Raw genomic sequence first — 18,758 nt, forward strand, 5'->3', positions numbered from 1 at the left:
TCTCATCCATCTAATGGCAAACGTCCGTGGTAAATTCCTCAGTTCAATTCCTCTCACACTTCTGGCTCATGCACACACTGCTCTGCTGACAACTGGGAATCCAGCTCTTAATTATCATTCCAGCCAGAGCAGCTCCTGCTCCTCTGATCCTGCCTCCCCTTCAGGCTGGATTACTTTGGTGTTTGTGCTTCCTCAGGCAGGAGGGCTGGATCCGACCAAGAGCTGAGACTGATTCTGGTGCAGCATCCTCTCAGCATCTCTCCCCAGTCAGAGCCCAGGGCACCCTGGATTGTCACTGCAGCAGCACTGAGAGCATCTTTAAATTGCCTGCACCCTACTCACAAACACACTTCAAGTGAAGGAAATGAAGCTGAACATTATGTAATGCACATCCAGGAACTTAAACAGTCCCTGGGAGTATCATCAAAATTTTACTCAGTCTTTTCTGTCTTCCTCAGACATCCCCAGTACAGTCTGTCATTGCTGATTTGCATCAATGCAATCTGGTTAAATCATCCTGCAGCAGTGGGAAAGGAGTCAACGTCCCCACTGAACAATGTTTAGAAATCAACAATCATCAGTTTCAAATGTTACAGTGTACATTTTGCTTTCATTGGCTAACTCTAAGCATAAAAAAGCTGTTAAAAATGCTTTCACTCCTCAGCCATACAGTAATTAGGGCCCAAGGTATGAATTTCTCCTTTGAGGGTGTGTCAGACAGATTCTGAGTTTTGTTTAATTTCATCAATTGGTGCATGAACACCTCTCTCCTATCAGGCAATCAAGGAATGAGTGCAAATAAACTCTCCTTGCCACAGCCCCTACTTGAAGAACAGTTGTGCATCACAACTCCTGACTTGCTACAGAGGTTTGTCAGAGTGTATCAGTTTTGTTCTGACTTGAGACTGTTCTCAGGGGAAAAAAGCAGAGATGGAACACTAAAACCAACAAGATACCAGATATCCATCCTTCAGTAGGTACTGGCATTGAGGTCAAACCTGGTTCAATATCTAGGAAACTTTTTTATTCAGCATTTCAGAATGGAAAGTCCCAAAATTCAGCCCAAGTGGCTACAACCAGCTCAGTGTTGCTGCTCACCTGCCCCCGGGCCAGCCCAGGTGTTCTCCTGTGCATGGGCACGAGGGATACCCATTCTTGTGGTGTCTGAAGAAAAACATTCATCTGATAAATACAGGACTGCTTATCCAGCTCTTGCCTTTCCCCAGCATAAGGCTGGGATGACTAAGAGGAAGCAGAACAAATTCGCCCCCTCACACCCACAAACTCTGAACTATTCGGTTCCAGTAAAATTCAGAAGGGGCAGGCGCTCTCTGTAAGCCGAGATATTTTGAGATATCCTATCAACAAGCTCCAACTGAGTTCACAGACACGAGGTACCACGAATTTTGAAACAGCAAGACCTGGACTTGGCGTAGGAAGGTGCCAAAAATTCAATTAAGGGTTGAATGCTAGTACCTTGTACTTGTCAGACAGGTTGAAAAAATGGGTTATAATTTCCTTTTCTTTTACACCTTTACAGAGGGTTTTATAAAGAAACTAATTTATGGCTTTAAAAACCTACAAAATAAAGCTGTGATACATTGCCTTGGTTCCTCAGCACACAGAGACTAAACTAAGATTAGTTGCCTTCAAGATTACTCTTGGCTACCTGCAAGCTAAACACCAAAGGTGTGGGAAGTACAAATGAGAAAAACTGCTGATTCCTGATCAGTGTGTTAAAAAAAAACCCTGGGAGGAAAACAAGTGTGGTTACAGCTCTGATTACATTGTCTCCTGTAAGGAGCAGCTGCAGGAGCAGACAGAAGTCTGGCAGAAGGATTTGATAAAGCAACAGACGGATTTGCTCAGGGAACAAGACCTGCTGGGTCAGAGGAAAAGCCCTGTGTGGATCCAGGTAGGAACTGGGGGATTCTCCTTCCCCCCACAGCCAAGCAGAACAGCACCATGCCTGTGGCAGGTGAATCATGGAAAGATGTAAATTTGGTGAAATCCAGGCACTGCTGCTTCGCCAGTTGGTAAATACAATGATTGCTGCAGGTACCTTGACTAGGAATTCTTGTTGGCAGTCACATCTACCAATAAATATCAGAGAGAGGCACCACCTAAATAATAACAACAGTTTAGGAAACGGGCACAGCTTAGACAATGAACCCAAGATCCCCTCCACAGAGAGCCCCCTGAGCCCCAGCTGAGCACAGGGGATGCAGGAGCAGTCAGTGAGCTCCTCAGCTGTTCCCCACACCAGGAGTGGTTGTCATGGCTACCCTGAAGGATGTGCAGAGAAGGCTCCCAGTGATGTCCACGATTTGCTCCCAGCTAGTTCAGGCTTGCCTCAGGCCCTACAACAACAGGGGAACGTGGCTGCTACCACAAACCTCAAGCTTTTTACAAACCCACCCGATCCACTGCTGAACAACACAAGAATGGCCCTTTCAGTCCCTTCTGCTTTGTCCAGCAACAGAACCTGCCAGATTTTTTTTGAAGATTGGGCCAAAACTGCACCTCCAGCCAGCACGACTGGAGCAAAAGCATTCTCACCTCCAGAATGTGGTGGTTTTACCACAGGAAAACCCCACAGAAGTAATGTGACACTTCTTCCCATCAGCTGCTCACTGTGTTCATGCCCTTGTCCTCCCCAGCACTCAGCCCCTCTCTCCATCCAGCACAGGGACTGAGAAATAAAGCTCAAACCTGAGCTGAGAAACAATTTCTTTTCCACAGCCAGGAAAACAGGCAGGTATGTAGGGGACAGCAGTGCATCAAACATCCTGCTGGGGAACCCAGAGCCAGCAGTGCTCACACCTGGGGCTGCCACACAGAGCCTGGCTGGAGGTGAGAGCAGGCAAATCAAACACCAATCCTCCCAGAACTGATACACAGTTCAGGTGTTATTGCTTAGGACCAACAGAACACAGCCAAGGAAATGGGAAAATAACTAAATGCCCGTTAAATGTTTTAAGCTACAGCTATCGAGGACAGTGCAAGCAGCACGTGAAGGGATCTCCAAAGTACTTTGGGTATTTGTAGCACAGTCCCTGGCAGTGGTGACAGCCCTGGGAAACTCCACATCCCTTGGGCAGCAGGCAGGCACATCCCCGTGTGATTGCACTATGACATGTGCTCCATTTAGCCTGCAAGGCAGCTCCTTCATGTTAGGGCATGTACTTAACATTTTCTGTGCTGCAAAAAACGTTCATCCCTAAAAGATGTTTACCCTTAGCCTGTGTGAGCATCTGACCTTGTCAAGCAGAGATTCTACAGACACATGTGGAACCACTGAACTTGTTGGAATCAGTTTGGCTCAGTGCAATGACATCTATATCTCAATCTGCACAAACACTTATTAATAAGTTAAGAGATTTTATCACCATCTGTCAATTATGGTGCCATTGCCTTCTGGAGAAGGAATCCTTGAGGTTAAATGCATTAGAGAGCAGCACAATGATGACATAGGAAATAGTGGGGAATTTAAGCCTCCAGTATAGAGTGACTAACACAAGGAAGACTCATTCCACAGGAAGTGTCTGGACCACACTAAAACCCTGCTCTCCAACACACAGCCAAGTCATGCCCTTCAGGATTCTTCATTTCTGTTTTTTTTAAATGACCCCATGGCACCAAGAGAATTGAGAAAACCTGAAAGGCAAATGGTACATTGAAAATTTTCATATTGACATTTTTTTCCATTGAATCCCAAATGTTTTTAAACTTTCATGGAGCTTGGCACTGAGTCACTAACCTGCTGAGGCAATTATGCAACCCAAAGTTGTCTTAATTGCGCTTCCTCAAGCGTATTCCCTCAGCTCCAATTAAAAAATAAAAAGAGATGCTGAGAAGCCATGTCCAAAATACTTAAATTTGAATAGCCTAAAGCGAACATCTAAATACATGTCTAGACAATTAAAAAAGGTGGTCTTGTTTCCAAATCTACTGCTGTAAGGCCTGCAATTGGGAAGACTCAGATGCAATTTCTCTGTTTGTTTCTTCTGTCTAGGAGAAACAAATTTTTAGAAATACTTTGGCAGAGTGCCTTATTTTTGACAGCTCCAGTGTGCCCCACAAAGTAAGAGCTATAAATAAGAAAACACAAAACCCACAAGGCTCTGTGAAGGAGAAAATTTGAAACATTATGGAACTTGGGGATTCTGAAAGGTTCAGAACTTGGGGGTGTGCCTGTGGCTCATCTGAGGAAGTCAACACAGTCTGCCTGGGGAGAGCTTCAAGGCTTCGACTGAAATACTACACAGGATCTGCTGTGTAGACAGGCAGACCAAAATGGGGGGTTCTACCTGGCAAGTTCCACAGAAACATCTTAGGCACAGACTGTTTGGTTTTGGTGGTTTTTACCATCCATTCCTGTCCCAGTGAGGCTGCCAGCCCTGCACAGCTCTCTGAATGAGTCTCTCCCGTGGGCACTAGTCTGCTGGCGAAGATGTTGCCCTGACTGCTGTGGAAGGAGGGACAATGCCCAGACACAGGAGGGGAGCTGGGTCTCAGAGGCTCTCAAGAACCAATTCTGACACATTCTACCTCTGCAATGACTTTTCAGTGAAAATGCCAATGCAGTGCTCCACTCAGGGTGCGACCATCTAGGGAAGATACCCCAAATGAGACAGCAGCATTCCTTTTCCTCCCTCAGATTTCCTTAGGGCTATCTGGAAAAGGAAGGGTGAGATGTAATTCTGTAATAGTCTCTTTCCATCAGAAACAGCAGAGATAGAACACTGCAATCAGTTATTTTAGACACAAGAACAACTTCTTGCCTGCCTTGCACATACCACAAATTTCCTTCCTTACAGTAAGTCCCATTTCTGTTATTTCCCAGTGAAACTCAGTTGATCATGAAGCTCCCAGTAGCAAGCTCCCACAATAATTTAATTAAAAGGGCAGTAGCTAAGTTTCACCATATGCAACTGCCAGATGCAATCACTGCAGTTGGAGTCTAAAGGCGAGATTCCTGCATGTACTGGAGTGTAGTTTTATAAGTGATGAAAGCTGTCACTTATGTCACAGATATTGCTGTAATGCATGATGATATTACAGTTTCAGCAGCACCAAACTATATTAATACTATATCCTGTGGAAGCATTTGCAGCAAGTGAGTTTGGAATACAATGTTTCAAGCATTCTTCTTGCAACTCCCTATTTATACATAAAGTCACTCATTAGTCTGTGTACTTTGCCTGACATTATACAAGCTCTCACAGCCAATTTTAAACCTTCCAAAGTAGGAGGACTAAAAGACACAACTAATTAAGGAGAAACAAAAAAACAGAACAGGAACCCTTCACTACTTAAGGTCATAGGAACAGGAAAAACTGCGTGAGAAGGACCTAGAAATTGTGCATCTCTCGAGGATACTTTGCTCAATGTCTTTTAAAAACCCATGATTCAGCTTAGGAAAGTTTTCAAATATCCTTAACAAAACACAATGAACAATGACAATCTTTAAATCATCCCAGAATAACTAAATAGAAAAAGTATATGGTGTGAAACACCATTTCAAAAGACCAAAATAGAAGTTAATTCTTCCATACCTTGCCCATCTCCCTTCACAAGGGCTTCAGAAGAAAAGGGATCAGGCTATGGTATAGCTGTGTCAAGATGATGAAGAAAGTTAATTAAAATGCATCAGGATTTCAGAATAGAAGTCTGTCAGTGCATGAACTGAAAGCAAGCATGACATACAAACCAGCTTGTTTTCCTACAAAATAATATTGACTTCAGCCTTGCAATCAACACTGGGCTCCATTTACATTTAGGTAACGTCCCTCTTGCCAGGAGAGTTATTATTCACTTCTGTTAACACTTCTGAGATCAGAATTACTTTCTTATAGTACAGTAATAAGACAGAGATTGCTTTAGAGAAAAAAAAAACAACAAACAATTAACCCCAGCATTCAAAGTAGATGTTATACCCTGATTAATTACCAGCAGCAATTCGTCATTACCAGGCTGTTTATAATGCACAGACACCGTTTCTCCAACGCTTCTCTGCCTCATGGTCCCTTTCTCCATGGAAAACTCAGGACTGCAGCAGCCACTGCTGAGCTTCCAGCCAGTCCCAATCACTCCTGGGAGCAGCTGCACACCTCAGAGAGCCTGTCCTGACAGCCTCAGTGCTGACAGCAGCACCAGCTCAGTGCTGAGCACCCCAGAGCTGCTGGCATCAGCACCCAGGACACGGCCACCAGCTGAGAGAGCTGTCCTGGCACAGCCAGGAGCCAGGCAGGACCTAGGAAAGCCCAGGTTTAAAACCAGCTGAGAGAGCTGTCCTGGGAAGTGCACCCAGCCCGCCCAGCAGAGCCACGGCTGAGGCACCAAATGAGAATGAAAAACGTCTCAAAAGCTGGTCTAGCACCAAGTCTGCAGAGACAAAAGGGTGAGAAATAAGAGCCGCCCGGGGGGTTCAGATCTGAACCAGAAAAATGGAGTCACTGAGCAAGGACATTTCAGCAAAATCAGTAACTGAGGGAAAAATTTAGTTTTAAGCCTCTCCAAATATTTCTCTAACATAGCAGAATAACATCTGTTACAAAGTACAGACTATTTTTTCTAAAAACTACAGAATAATCTCGATGCCAAATTCAGCCAGTAGCAGGATTTTTTCACTCTGTATTTTTCACAGTGGAAAAACAAGGAAAACAAGTGGAAAACCTCCAACAAGGCATTCCATAAGAATTTCTTTTTGATCTGAAGGATGTTGATCGCTGATCTTCCCAAAGGAGTGAGAAGCATGGGAATTCCACAAGGAGAAGAGAATTAAACTCCTCTTTGCTCCTACCCTAAGGCCAGTTCCAATTCTTGCCGCTCAGGCCCCAGCATCACTGCTATTTACTTTGCTGGTATTTTTCATATATTCTCAAATATTTTCAATTGTCTCTTATCTCCATGGCTTCTACAACTCCACAAGTCTGGTTTTAAATTACTTGCACTTGAGAGCAGCTCTGCAAATATCTTAGGAAAGCAAGCAACCAGGACATCTGCCCCTTTACAGACAAGACTCCAGACACCAACACAGAAAAGTCAGGAGGAATGAACCACCCAGTATGGCACAGAGGACAGAATCGCCACTAAAATCCTCATGCTTTTATCTCCACATCATCATTCATGTCCTTGTTTCTTCACAAGCATCCATGAATTTACCAAGTAAAGGAAAGAAAAACAAACAAAATCCAACAAATGGGACAGTAGCAGCCTCATGCTGTTCCAACTGGGAGAGCTGGCAGGGCATGAAAACAAGACGTAAGCTTGGTGCCCTGCATGTGTTTCTGAATTGTTCGGAGAGAATATCTGGAACAACAGCAGCTTTAAGGGATAAACTGGAAAGTTAGAAACAGAGGCAGCGAGGAAAAACTACCTCTTGCTGTTCAAGCATCTTATCCAGAACAGAAGATACACAACGACCAAAGAGTTTTTTTCAGTCAGAGGCAAAAAACAAGCCTCGTTTTACTGGGGGGGAATAAAATACTCCCTTTTTGTTCTGATAGTTTAATTTATCCCGGCCTTGGAGCCTTGTGGCTATTGACACATCACTCTTGGCTCACCATGGACAAAAGCTCAGTTCAGAGTCCAGAACTCAAGCTGTGCCTGGAAGGTGGAATCTGGCCTTGGAGCTCACTTCTGTGCTCACTGTTCAAGCCTCATTGGTTTGTGTTTATGGGAACTGACGCTGTTCCAAGTACCCACTCCATGATGAGCCATTTAAACACCACATGGAGGGAGCTGAATTTGTCTTAATCTTGCTTATTCTCCCACACAGAGGAGTTTGCATCACGTTAGACCTGACTGTAAATGCTGCAGCAATTCCCATGAACAAGAGCAATCACAAAGCACTGGAGGAACAAGACCACTCGTGCTGTGCTCTGCTGGCTCACATCTACACACCCTCCCTGAGGCTCCAGGAACACGCTCGTGCTGTGCTGTTCAGAGGATGTCTGGGGGGTTTTATGGTTGGGTGGTTTGCATTTGGTTTTGTTTTCTTTTAAGATTTTTATCATTCGAAAACTCCAATACCTTAAAGAAAGGAATCAAGTAATTTCTAACACCCAGAATGAAAATGGAAGGTTTCAACCTCAGTTGAAACCTCATTGTTTCCCCTGCCCAAAACAAACTGCCTATTTTCCAATAAGTCTCAGCTGTCTTCTTATGGCAAGTTAATATTAATTCTACCTTTTGCTAGAAGACTGTGCCACTACTCCCAATTTTTGTATGACAAGCTATGATTCATGTGCGTCCAGTATTTTCCATTGGTTGGTAACATACACCCTTATTTAAAATTAGGTTAATCTTTTTAATTACAGTGGCTTTCAAAACTAAGTAGGTTAACCTGAATTCTTGTGCCTATATATAAGATTCCACTTTTCAAGCTTTAGATGGGTTATCCGGTTTTTGTATCTAAATTAAGTTGTCAAAGAGGCAAGGTGGACAGCTGCACCTCAAAGCAAGGAATTCAGACCCAGTTTGTGCCAGGCAGTTCCATCAATATAGTCACAGAAGAAAAAATATTTTAATTTTCACTCAATCTGTCTTAGCAGCAAACTCATTAGGCACACAGACCTCCTGGAGCTGGTGCAGCTGGATGAGAAGCAGCGCCCAAATTACACACATTTTTTTAGTTAGTCACCACAGGACAGCTATTGCACAGGATCCAAATACACCCCCAGGTGTAAATGGGCAACAGCTCATCTCTCACTGCACCCAGACTCTGCCAATCCTTGAGGCAGCACACAAAGATCAGCTGTGCACCTTGTGGGCTCTGCAGCTCAGCCACCTCTGTCTCATCAAAGTTTATCATTGGGACACATGAGACACCAAAATTACAGCTGGCCCACTTCAGAGCATGAAATCATCCACCCAAAATTACTTTTAGCTTTATTTCTTCTTTGTTCAAATTCAGCCATGGCAGAATATACAGAACCATACTACCTGGAAGTGAAGAGCAACACTGAGATTTGTTGTTTGAAGCAGTAAGGTGCCTGTGTAGAGGTGACAGCAGCTCCACTGGATCAAGTGTCCAAACCTGTGGGACATTCAGAGACATGAATTTCTGCACTTAAAGAGCAACCAGCTGAGACATCAGTGCTTGTTTCCATAAAAATAAAGGGAAGCCCAGAGCAGAAGACATCCAGCCTTTGCCAGGAATCCTCTGTTTTCCAGCTCCCAAAGCCCACAGTAACCAAGGCTACTAATAATGGACCACAAGTTCACTACACTTTTCCCCACAATGCTACATTAAAAAACTTGACTTTAAACAGTCCAGTCCCCACCACACAGAGCTGCAATATTTGTGTGCTTTCTGTGGCTCCCAAATACAATATTAGTGATGTCAGACACGGCCATGCACTTGCCCAGGCAAGACTCAAGTTTATGTCTCTATAGAGCCAGAAATTAATAGCTTAACACTTGTTTTCCCATGATTCAGAAGTTTTCAGGAATTGTAACAATGTACTAGGAGAAGCAATGAAAGGCCTAGTAAAATAATGGATTAAGAAAACTCTTAGTACAGCAAGACTTGAAAACACACTTATCACAGCTGTAATTACAAGCCTGAATGGTCACAGCTGATCCCTAACCTCAGACACTTTTTCACTCCCATTCAGCGAGTTTGCGTTAGGGGAAAAATCTTTACTGGGGCCTTATTAAACAAACATTTCCTTCTTCTCATTTTAAAGGTCCTACTTGTTTAACCTGTCTTATACAGAAAGAGTCAAACCATGACACTACAAAATTAGAGCTTAACTACCTCAAAGTCCTCAGGTTGTTCAAATTTTCAGAGGTGTTTTTGCTGAATGGCTTCAGGGAGAGAAATATTTACCTCCTATTTGACAGTGGCAACTCCCCATTCACTCCCTCCAGGAACTGTTGAGATTACTTTATCCAGAAATCCAGACTAGAAATCTTCCCCTGCAATGTCCTGATCAAACTGGGGATTTTGCTGTGTATTTATTTGGTTTATGATACTGTCAAAGAGGTCAAGGTGGTTACTGTGGGGAAGAAAGCTTACATTTGGCAGGCACTCAAGCAGTGCCTTTCAAAAACCAGGAATATTCCCCTAGGACTGAGTGAGACACAGCCTGGCTGCAAATTCTTTAGGGCGGGTGTTTACTTTTTAATTGGACTAACAATGATGCCAGTTGATGTAGCCAAGTATGAAATTAATATGGATTTAAAAGCTCAAACTTGGCCAGTTTGGGGATGTTTTATTTCAGTCCCTCTCTTTGATACCAATCGTGGAGGGAGAAGAAAAAAGGCATTAAAATATTGTTCTGATTGTGTATGCACAGTGGATGGGACAAACTGAGTTTCAAACTGTAGTAAGAAAACATCAGGCTCAACTTAAACAATAGAATTTTGCTGGCAAACACAAGAAAGCTCTGGAAAAGGTTGCCTGGGGAGGTCTCTACCCATAGCCACTACATGCCATGGTTTTGGTTCAATGATTCTGGAATTCTTTGCCAAAGCAGGCCAGTATGGTTCAAGCCTCTGTTCTGTGTCAGAGATAGGAATGCAGAAGTCATCCCTGGTTTATGAGTTTTATGGCTGGCATAGAAACCTCCTCAGCACCCCAGTTCTGTTCACTGTGCAGCTCTGATTTATTTAAAAAACCTGAAAAATTAGAATTGTTTTCCCTTGGCTTAAACTAACACAACAAAAATAATTTGAGCTGCTCAGAAAATGTTGTGTGTTTTAGCTGCTTGATCCGTAAGTGGAAAAAAGCTAATTACACAACCCATTTAGGCATTTAATGTCCCAGGGCCAAGTCACTCTATGTCCACAGAAAGCATTAATAAACATGGCTTATCTCACTTTATGAAAGTTGTGATTACCATTTTTCAATAACTGCAGCTATCAGCAGCATTTCACCTCTCCTACTTTATGAAACTGAACCAAAACAGCAAAACCTATTTGAATTCAGCACAAATGCGAATTTATTTGGAACATGTTCTCTTTTTGCTCCTGTGTAAAATGTCAAAATTCAGGGCTGGATTTCTCAAACTGCAGCAGATCAGGGCTCAGCTGGAAACAACAGGAGCAGCCAAGCACATGAGATCAAATAAGCCTCTAGTTTGATGCCTAAATGGGAAGTAAATATTCAAGGGTAAAAAAAAAAAATAAGAACACAAAATAAGCCTGCCTGCTCATTTTCAGAATTGTTACATTTTAAAATGTATCTGTAGAAATGGCCCACTTTGCATTTCAGCTATAGAACACACAAGAAATATTTAGCAAGTTTCCTCTATGGAATAAAAACCATCATAGTACTATGTGGTCATAGTCCAAGTCCCATTAGTATCAATGGATAGACTTCATAATATTTGGCATGTATGACATTATTACATAATATATATATGCTTTAAGTCATATATGGGTTATTGATATCCCACTCTTGAAATGCCACCAAGCTGTTGGCTCCAATTCAATACCAACCAACTGCCTCTTCCTTGTTCTGAAGACAGACAAAATAATTGTAAAGTGGTAGCAAACCCTCATATTTCAATTAGGAGTGAAAGTGAAGAGATTCCCAGAAAGGAAACAAAATGAGTAAATTTTCATGGCACCCAGACATAATGGTTCCAGTATGATGTAATATATAGGTGAGCTTTATGAATTACATGGTAAATTACCCTCAAATATATATATATATATATATATATATATATATATATTCCAACAAAATATACACACCAGCAGCCTTTTATATGCTTAGTTTGCTACAAAAACATGCTGGCAACTCAGGATAACACAGAAAGGTCTAAATACCAATTTACTCGGTACTGCTTGAAATCCCTGTTGCATTAGTTTGCATTAGCAAATTATGAATTTTTAGGAATTTTTAAAGGCATTTCTACCACATTAAAGCCACTGCTAAGACCACCATGCCAGGTGCTTTTCATAGAATCTTCCAGAACTTAAAGTGGTTCATCCAATGTATGCACACGAGATTACCATAAGGTTAAGTCTTACGATTTTAAGAGTTTTTCACATGAAAAATATTCAGACTTTTACTCTAACCCAAGAAAAAGATCCCATCCCCACAGGAACTTTAATCTCAGGTGAATCCATTTCAGAACCCACATTACTCAGGCCTAGAAATGTTCCAAAGGAAATGGAAAAAAAGAAAGGAACTAACAAGAAAAAAATAAGCAATTTCCCTAAGCATTTCCATAGCTTGCATAAAGACATCAATTACCATAGCTTGTCTTCTAAATTAATGATTCACAGTGATGGATTATTCATGCAAGTCGGCCAGCTGAACATTATACTTTGACTCTGGGGAGAAAGTATAGCATGTCTTAATTAACTAGATTTTGTATATGCCAAAAGATACCCTGGAAAACTTTATTTCTCTAGTCAACCAGGTAAAATGTGAGCAAACAGAACTAATGGTAATTGAAATATGCAAAAATCTTCCATAGTTTCAGAATCCACATTTAAAGTGAACTTGCAAGAGCACATTGCCTCAAGTGAGCTCTGTAAAATAGATCCAAATTGCCATTTTGTTGAATGAACTGACTTCAGATCTGCTCCACTTAAGCGTGAAAAAGATGGAAATTTCACATTAATATGCTGCTTCCTGCCCCAGCACAACCTTGCAAGGCTTCCGTGACAGCACAGTTTCTTGTTTCTAAAGGATATCAAGTATTTTCTTGACTGAAATGCAACTCAACACTGAAATGCAACTCAACACTGAAATTTTCTATGAGTGAATGATAGGTTATTATTCCAAATATTTTCCAAATGAATGCTGTGTTCTAATGGCCTCTTTGAAAATACATAACATTTATGTGTTGTGCCAGTCCATTGATGCTATTTGTTACTTCGATCAGGATGGTGCAAAACACCCTTACAATTCCAACAATATCTGGGATCTGCACTTATTGGCTTTCAAAGTGTTCTTCAATCATGGTATTGAAAGATTTACAAAATAAAAATGGGAATGCCATGATAAATGTTGCAATTTATCCTTCAAGTAAATAATAGGAACGATCCAGTGTCTCTAAAAATCTATAGCAAGCTGCTGTGAGCCAGCAAAGATCACCATGGCTGATGAATGATACGCCCAGCTAGTTGCTTACATGGCTTATATAGACTGAGGATGTTAGAAGTATTAATCACAGTCAAATAGGCCTTTACCTGTAACAAATTAACCCCAGATGCTTCACAGCCATTCACAGCTTTTATGAGTAGGAAGAGTCTGTTCTCATTTTATACAGGAAAAACGTAGGTTAAGTAAAGATTAAGTGACTTGTCCACTATCAAAAGATCTAAAAACAAGGAAGTTTTTTTCCCCTTCTTCCCTTAAAGTTATCCAATCCATTGGTTTTACCTTCTCTGAGCTCCTGGGAAAATCCTAGAGCCTTTGAAAGCAAAAAGTTAATTTTGTCCTTGCTGTCTCAGTGCTTCAGCAATATTTCTAGGGATTCTTCCAAAGCCCTACAATTCCTAAGGAATTAAGTAATAACTCCAGGATAGGATAGTTACATGGATAAGGATTAGGAAAGGATGGTGCAAATCAATTTAATTAGTCTCTACCAATGCTGAGATGACAAATAGTGGGAACACATTTTCATACCTCTGTCTCCATAGGGCTTTCACAAAAGGTAACGAAGATCCTTATGAGACCCAGCTCCTTGTAACAATTCTTAGATGCAGATTTGAATTTCTGCTGCTTTTCTCCCCTTCCAAATATGAGATGTCCTTGTGTTCTTCTTGGGAAATATGCTTCCATCACTTCAAGAACTTGCTTGCATCGTGACTGAGTGAAAGCTTGTCCCCTTGCAGCCAAAGGGTATTTTGCTGTCACTTCATATATGGGGACCTGCTATGTGTTATGTCAAATCCACAAGTGCACTGTGTTTTAATATTGCATGCACATTTTCCTCCCTCACATTTCTATATGATAAACTACTAATGGCATTTTTTGCTTCATGCATATCATCCCCTCAAAATAGATCTACTTACAGTCAATTTGATTCTTACTCACTGTCATGGGTATCTTATATGCCCTGCTGCTCCACATCCCCTGTAATTAAATATTTCTGCTTGCTTTTTTTTTCTAATATTTGTTTTCCTTGGTATCTTCTCATATATCTAATATCCTGCTTTCTTTAGTATTTTAACAGAGGCATGGTAGGCAGAGCAGATGGGAACTGTCAGCTACAGATGATGCCAAGTAGCTTCTGAGCAAGTGGAGACTCCAAAAGCTCCGAAATCCCTGTGGGGTTTGGCGACACCAGGACATTCCCTGTGCCTCAGAGATGTGGGGAGGACTAATCCAAGGTGCTGTCCTGCAGCACCAACTCAGAGCAGAGCTGGTGCCTGCAGTGGCCACACAGGTGACAGTGAGGTGGGGAGCTGCAGGCAGGCACGCACAGCACAGGACTCCAGGAAGAACATGAGTAATTACAGCTACAAAGCACCACAAACACAATTCTGTGTCCTTGCAGCGGTGGCAGAAGACAGAAGCCTTAGAGGTTAAAAGAAGCAGAGATTTGTGAGCACACTCTACAGAAGCACAGAGCACTGTGGGCACAGCAGAGGAAAGCAGAGCATGGAAAGGGAGATCCCTGTGGACAGGCGTGGGCATGGAGGGAGGCAGATAAAGCAGGCCAGCGGATTGAGAGGGAAGGCCCAGCTCAGATGCAGAGGAATGACCAGAGGCAAAGGCAAAAGAGCCCTCCCAGACTTTCACTATTTCCAGCTGGGGACAATACATAATCCCTATCTGTCACACTTAAGTCAGCATTACTGCAGGATGGAAATGAGATCACAGCAACCACAGACCAGAGCAGTGCTGAATTCAAGGGTTCAGCTCTGCATCTCCCAGGTTTAATTTCCAACTTCTGGATGGCTGCTCCTCCTAACCCTTGGCTTGTATCTCTTCAGATTCTCAGACCCTGCTGTCCTCTTCTTCCCAGCTTCCCCAGACCACAGATCTCCACCAACAGCTCCCTTGGATAGACAGAACCAGGAGAGCAGATGTGTTGGTGAATCCTGTGACTGGACTAATCACAACCAGAGTCCCTTGGCAGAGAAAAAAAGAGGCTGCTCCATAGCACGTGCAGTCATGAAACAAGATCTGGTTTGTCACTCTAGACCAAGAAAGAAAGTGTAGTAGGCATATTAAGCATTAATCTAAAACTCTTCTCTCATCTTCAACTCAAACATCATCTTTGTCAAGTGTTATCTGAATCCTTATTTTAGAAATGTGGAGTCAGCTTCAGTTTTTTAATTTTTTTTTAAAATCAAAACCCTACGTTCTGCCTGTAATGTTACTGTGAATAAACAGTGTTACTTGAATAAAGAGGTTTTATTTACCATATGCAATTGCACATTTTAAAAATAAAATAGAATTACTACAGTGTTTTAAAAGTCCATATCCAGTTTAATAAGAGACTGGTTTATTCCTCTTGAGTACTTGTAAGAGTCATTAGACATCTTTCAACTCCCACTAATTACTTTGTTTTTGGCAGACATTAGTGTTTCCTCCTCCTGCTTTTTTGAATAAATCTGAAATTAACAAGTCAATAAACTGACATATTTACAGTAAAAATAACTCGGTTCCCCTGTCTTCTTCCTCCCACTTCTCATATCTCTTAGCAGATGAAAAGGTCATCATTCACCTACAGGCTTTACACACACTTGTGGGGACTTGGGCACTTTCCCTTTGCATCAACCTCATCTCGAGTTAAAGACCTGATATTACAGAAGCTGTTCCTGTCGTCTTAGGTTTTGATTAATTGCTTTAAATAGTTTAGAAACTGGAGCAAATGCTTCTTTTGAGAAAAAGATATCTGAGAGAGAAAACATGAGTTGCTTCAGTGAACTCCAATTGCTGTTGAAGTACACAGTCATTAAATGCTCCAGGAGCTGCTTTAATTTAAACGTGGAGAAAAAAAAAGCATTGGAAAAGGGCAGTTTTGGTGTACCAATTAAAAAATGATGTCTTAAATCTTTAGACCTTTCTTTCCAACTCCAGCTTATATAACTGAGATGTATGGGGAAAACTAGGGCAGCAAACATCACCTCAGACATGGAGGCAGTCCCCAAACCCTGGCACTTTGCTGCTCTGCCAGGGAAGGAGGCAATCTCCAGTGGCTGAGTGATGCTGAGGAGTTCCGACAGCCTGTCTTTGGCAAAGTACCCACGCTCTTAACACTACCTTGACATGCCAAGGGCAGTTAAAAAAATCACAGTGAAAAGTAAATGTCCAAGTCCTCCAGCTCACTCCAAACTTGCACAGGAGAATCAAGGCTGGGATGGCATTGCTGCTCAGTACCAGATGCAAAATGCAACTGGTGAGCAGCGTTAGGGCAGTTTGTCTTACTGCAAAGGGAATTAAAGATTTTGCTTTCTGTGGTATCTGAGGAGAATTCTCAGAACTACAAAAGCAAAACAAAGCTTTCAGTGTGTTGTGCAGAAAGGTTAAAAAGAAAATGAGAGTTCTCTCTCCAAGATGAGGAAATCCCCCCCCAAACCTACTGCGTACACAGAAACATGTATGACAAAAATAGAGGGAAAGAGAAAAGCGCTGGAACTGCAGCTCTTCCAGGGTCTGGGGAGATCACTGCTGGCTAACAAGCGCTTGGTTTGTACATCTGACATCCCCCTGCACATATGGCACAGCTTCAGTTTTGATTCAGACAGAATAGATCTTTCTAGAAGCAGCAGATTGTCCATTAGGCCCGTCAAGCCATCACGGGGTTGGAACTGTCAGACTCACACAGCAGAGTAGGAACAGAGAGCATTATTAAGCAATTATTTCTTTAGCTCTAATGATGAAAGACTTCAGGGCTGAAGTACACAAAGTACATAAATTAGCGCAAAGACAGCCTATAAATTGGAAGCTAGTTGGTTAAAACTAAATACAACCACATTGTTTTAACTTTCTGCTTCTAGACAGTAAATTACTCGTCATTATTGATTCTTCCTGAAAGAAGAGTCTCAAGGTCTGCAAAAATATTTCTCAAGAACTATCATAACACTTAAACACTGAACTAAACCAAAAATCCTTTACAACACACGAGGTCAAATCTCATTAACCCAAAAGCCATACACACATTTAACTCATTAGCTTGTATGAATAAGAAATTTCCTTTTTTCCCATCTCACAGCTACAGCTGCTCTGCAATGACTCTAAAAGCCCAAAAAGGACATGGATAACTCACGCAGCTTTTATCCCATTAGCCACGGTCTGCAGTTCTCATAATCATTAGCTTTGAAGTGTATTAAACAAACCAGAACACGACCTTAGAGCTGATATTTTAATCACACCACATAAGAACAATTCTTTATCACAGATACTTCATTAAGGCCACCAAACGAGATGCTACTGAGAGCTACCAAGCCACAAGCAGGCAAGGAACTATCCTCACATTACTTTAGAGCTACAGACCTTCTCCAACATAACCTTCCTAGTGACTGCACTAAGGTATTTACACCATAAATAAACACATTCTTAATGGGATCGATGCATCCATACATCCCTGTCATTTTATACTGCTTTAACTGCCAAGTACAGAGGGAAAATAAGTACCAAAAACTTCACCGCTATTACTGAACCATGGGATTCATTCTTTTGCCTTGAAGTGGCTACAGCTTTATATCCAGAACTATTTCACAAAGAAATTTCACATTTACAGAAAATGTGTCCTTCTGTCAATTCAATAATTCAAGACTCAGAAAGTATTTCCTTTCCTCCTGCAGGAATACATGGTATGTTATTTCCCCCACCTCTAAGTTCTGCTAATGTTTCATCCAGTTCACAAGACCATGCTGGGAAGGCACAAATTAAACCCAAAATTTTTAAAGGGATTTCCAAATTTAACTACTGTTTTTTCATATATACAAAGTATGTATATATGCATAAAGGCACATTTATCACTAATTACAGTTGACTATACAGACATCTTTCCCTACCATCTGCCCATTATAGTGTATCAGAGATATGCAAGTGTATATAAAATAGAGAAAACCAAACATTAACTTTGAAAACCATGCTTACACACCAATTTTTAACGTTATTTTGAACACATAGCTTAATTCTGATAACGACAGCCTGAAAACTGAGTACAGGACAGATGTACCCTATATTAATTCAGCTTGTGCTTTACACAGACAGAATAATGTATTGCCCACACAGAACACAAATTGCTAGAAATTATTTTAAAAGGTATTCAGGCATGCCAACAATGTGTCTTCACTGATTATGATCAGCCCAAAAAAAAACAAATTTGAAATTTTGAGAAGTAAAACATTAGTTGAAAAAAGCCTTTAAAGAGCAGGGAGTAGTCAGATCTTGCTGTGAAGAATTCTACCAGCACTAACCCATTTTCATTGCTACGTGTTGTGATACACAAGGTTATAAACTGAACTAAGCTCCACATAAATACAACATTTACATCAACAGAATAAATTTCAAGAGAGTTATTACAACAATAGTGTTCCTAGAACTGTTCACCCCTGAATATGAAAGGAGATGACTGACACGTTCATGAATAACTTTCATCTACATGTGAGCAAATCTCTAACAATGGCAGATGAAGAGACAAACTCAAAGCAAATTTAAAAATCCCAACTCAAATTGGACTAGAGGATGTGAAAATACAGGATAGACGTCTCATGAGGTCAAATTTTTGAACTCATGACTGCCTTTAACAGGAAACTTTACATTGCCACAAAGCCTTCACATTGTATTACATCTCAGGCTGCCCTGTGTAATTCTGTCGACAACC

At 41.4% G+C, this 18,758-nt stretch overlaps 1 protein-coding gene and 1 long non-coding RNA gene across 4 annotated transcripts in view; one reads left to right on the forward strand and one right to left on the reverse strand.

Moving 5' to 3' along the window:
* The window catches only part of SERPINI1 (serpin family I member 1), a 44,456-nt gene that overhangs the window by 23,934 nt on the left and 1,764 nt on the right, over positions 1-18,758 (reverse strand). The window contains exons 2-3 of one of the 3 annotated variants that reach the window (XM_086844275.1): positions 8,950-9,043; positions 5,559-5,615 (exon numbers count right to left, since the gene is read on the reverse strand). The exons of 1 other annotated variant lie outside the window; for it this stretch is intronic. In XM_086844275.1, coding sequence (XP_086700401.1) covers positions 5,559-5,567 — 9 coding nt within the window. In that variant the 5' untranslated portion in view covers positions 5,568-5,615; positions 8,950-9,043. The remainder of the gene's footprint in view (positions 1-5,558; positions 5,616-8,949; positions 9,044-18,758) is intronic. One more of the 3 variants, XM_086844276.1, reaches the window with a different exon arrangement.
* Positions 11,399-15,577, forward strand: LOC147651367 (uncharacterized). The gene is made up of 2 exons (XR_015274582.1): positions 11,399-11,618; positions 14,137-15,577. It is a non-coding gene; the product is annotated as an uncharacterized LOC147651367 (long non-coding RNA).

The sequence above is a fragment of the Cyanistes caeruleus genome, chromosome 10, assembly GCF_971803275.1.
Source record: "Cyanistes caeruleus chromosome 10, bCyaCae1.hap1.1, whole genome shotgun sequence".
Lineage (NCBI taxonomy): Eukaryota > Metazoa > Chordata > Aves > Passeriformes > Paridae > Cyanistes > Cyanistes caeruleus.